The sequence below is a fragment of the Crocuta crocuta genome, unplaced genomic scaffold (assembly GCF_008692635.1).
Source record: "Crocuta crocuta isolate KB4526 unplaced genomic scaffold, BGI_CrCroc_1.0 scaffold482, whole genome shotgun sequence".
Lineage (NCBI taxonomy): Eukaryota > Metazoa > Chordata > Mammalia > Carnivora > Hyaenidae > Crocuta > Crocuta crocuta.
The window spans coordinates 1,548,086-1,548,644 of NW_027527459.1; the positions used below are offsets into that span (position 1 = coordinate 1,548,086).

General features: G+C 40.3%; 1 protein-coding gene across 1 annotated transcript in view; it reads left to right on the plus strand.

Moving 5' to 3' along the window:
* The window catches only part of SH2D1A (SH2 domain containing 1A), a 22,059-nt gene that overhangs the window by 14,232 nt on the left and 7,268 nt on the right, over positions 1 to 559 (plus strand). Inside the window, exon 5 of the mRNA XM_077763503.1 lies at positions 442 to 505. Within this exon, the coding sequence (XP_077619629.1) occupies positions 442 to 505 (64 nt within the window). The remainder of the gene's footprint in view (positions 1 to 441; positions 506 to 559) is intronic.

The window sequence follows — 559 nt, forward strand, 5'->3', positions numbered from 1 at the left end:
AGGTTATTTTATTTTTATTTTTATTTGAAAGAGAGGGAAAGTGTGAGCTGGCAATGGACAAAGAGAGAGGGAGAGAGAATCTGAGGCAGGTTCCATGCTTAGCACAGAGCCTGATGTGGAGCTCGAGCTCATGATCATGAGATCATGACCTGGGCTGAAGTCAAGAGTTGGACGTCTAACCACCTGGGCCACCCAGGTGCCACCTGAGCGTCTACATTTTAAAAAAAGGAAAAAATAAAGAAGACTCTCTGGAAATTGTGATTAGCCAAGTATAATATGCAAGCAAGTCAGAGCCTCCAAGCTTTTCTTCCCATGAATGCAACGGCGCCATATATGTGTGTCCCAATATATGTAACATTTATATGTAATAGTTAAGCTCAAATTTAGAGCATCTGTTGTTCTTTTGGAATTTTTCAGTAATGGAAGTTTATTCTTTCACAGGTATCAAGGTTACATTTATACATACCGAGTGTCCCAGACAGACACAGGTTCTTGGAGTGCTGAGGTATAGCTCTTTTATTTATTTTTTGCTTCTGGGGTTTTCAGGGAGGTGTTTAAA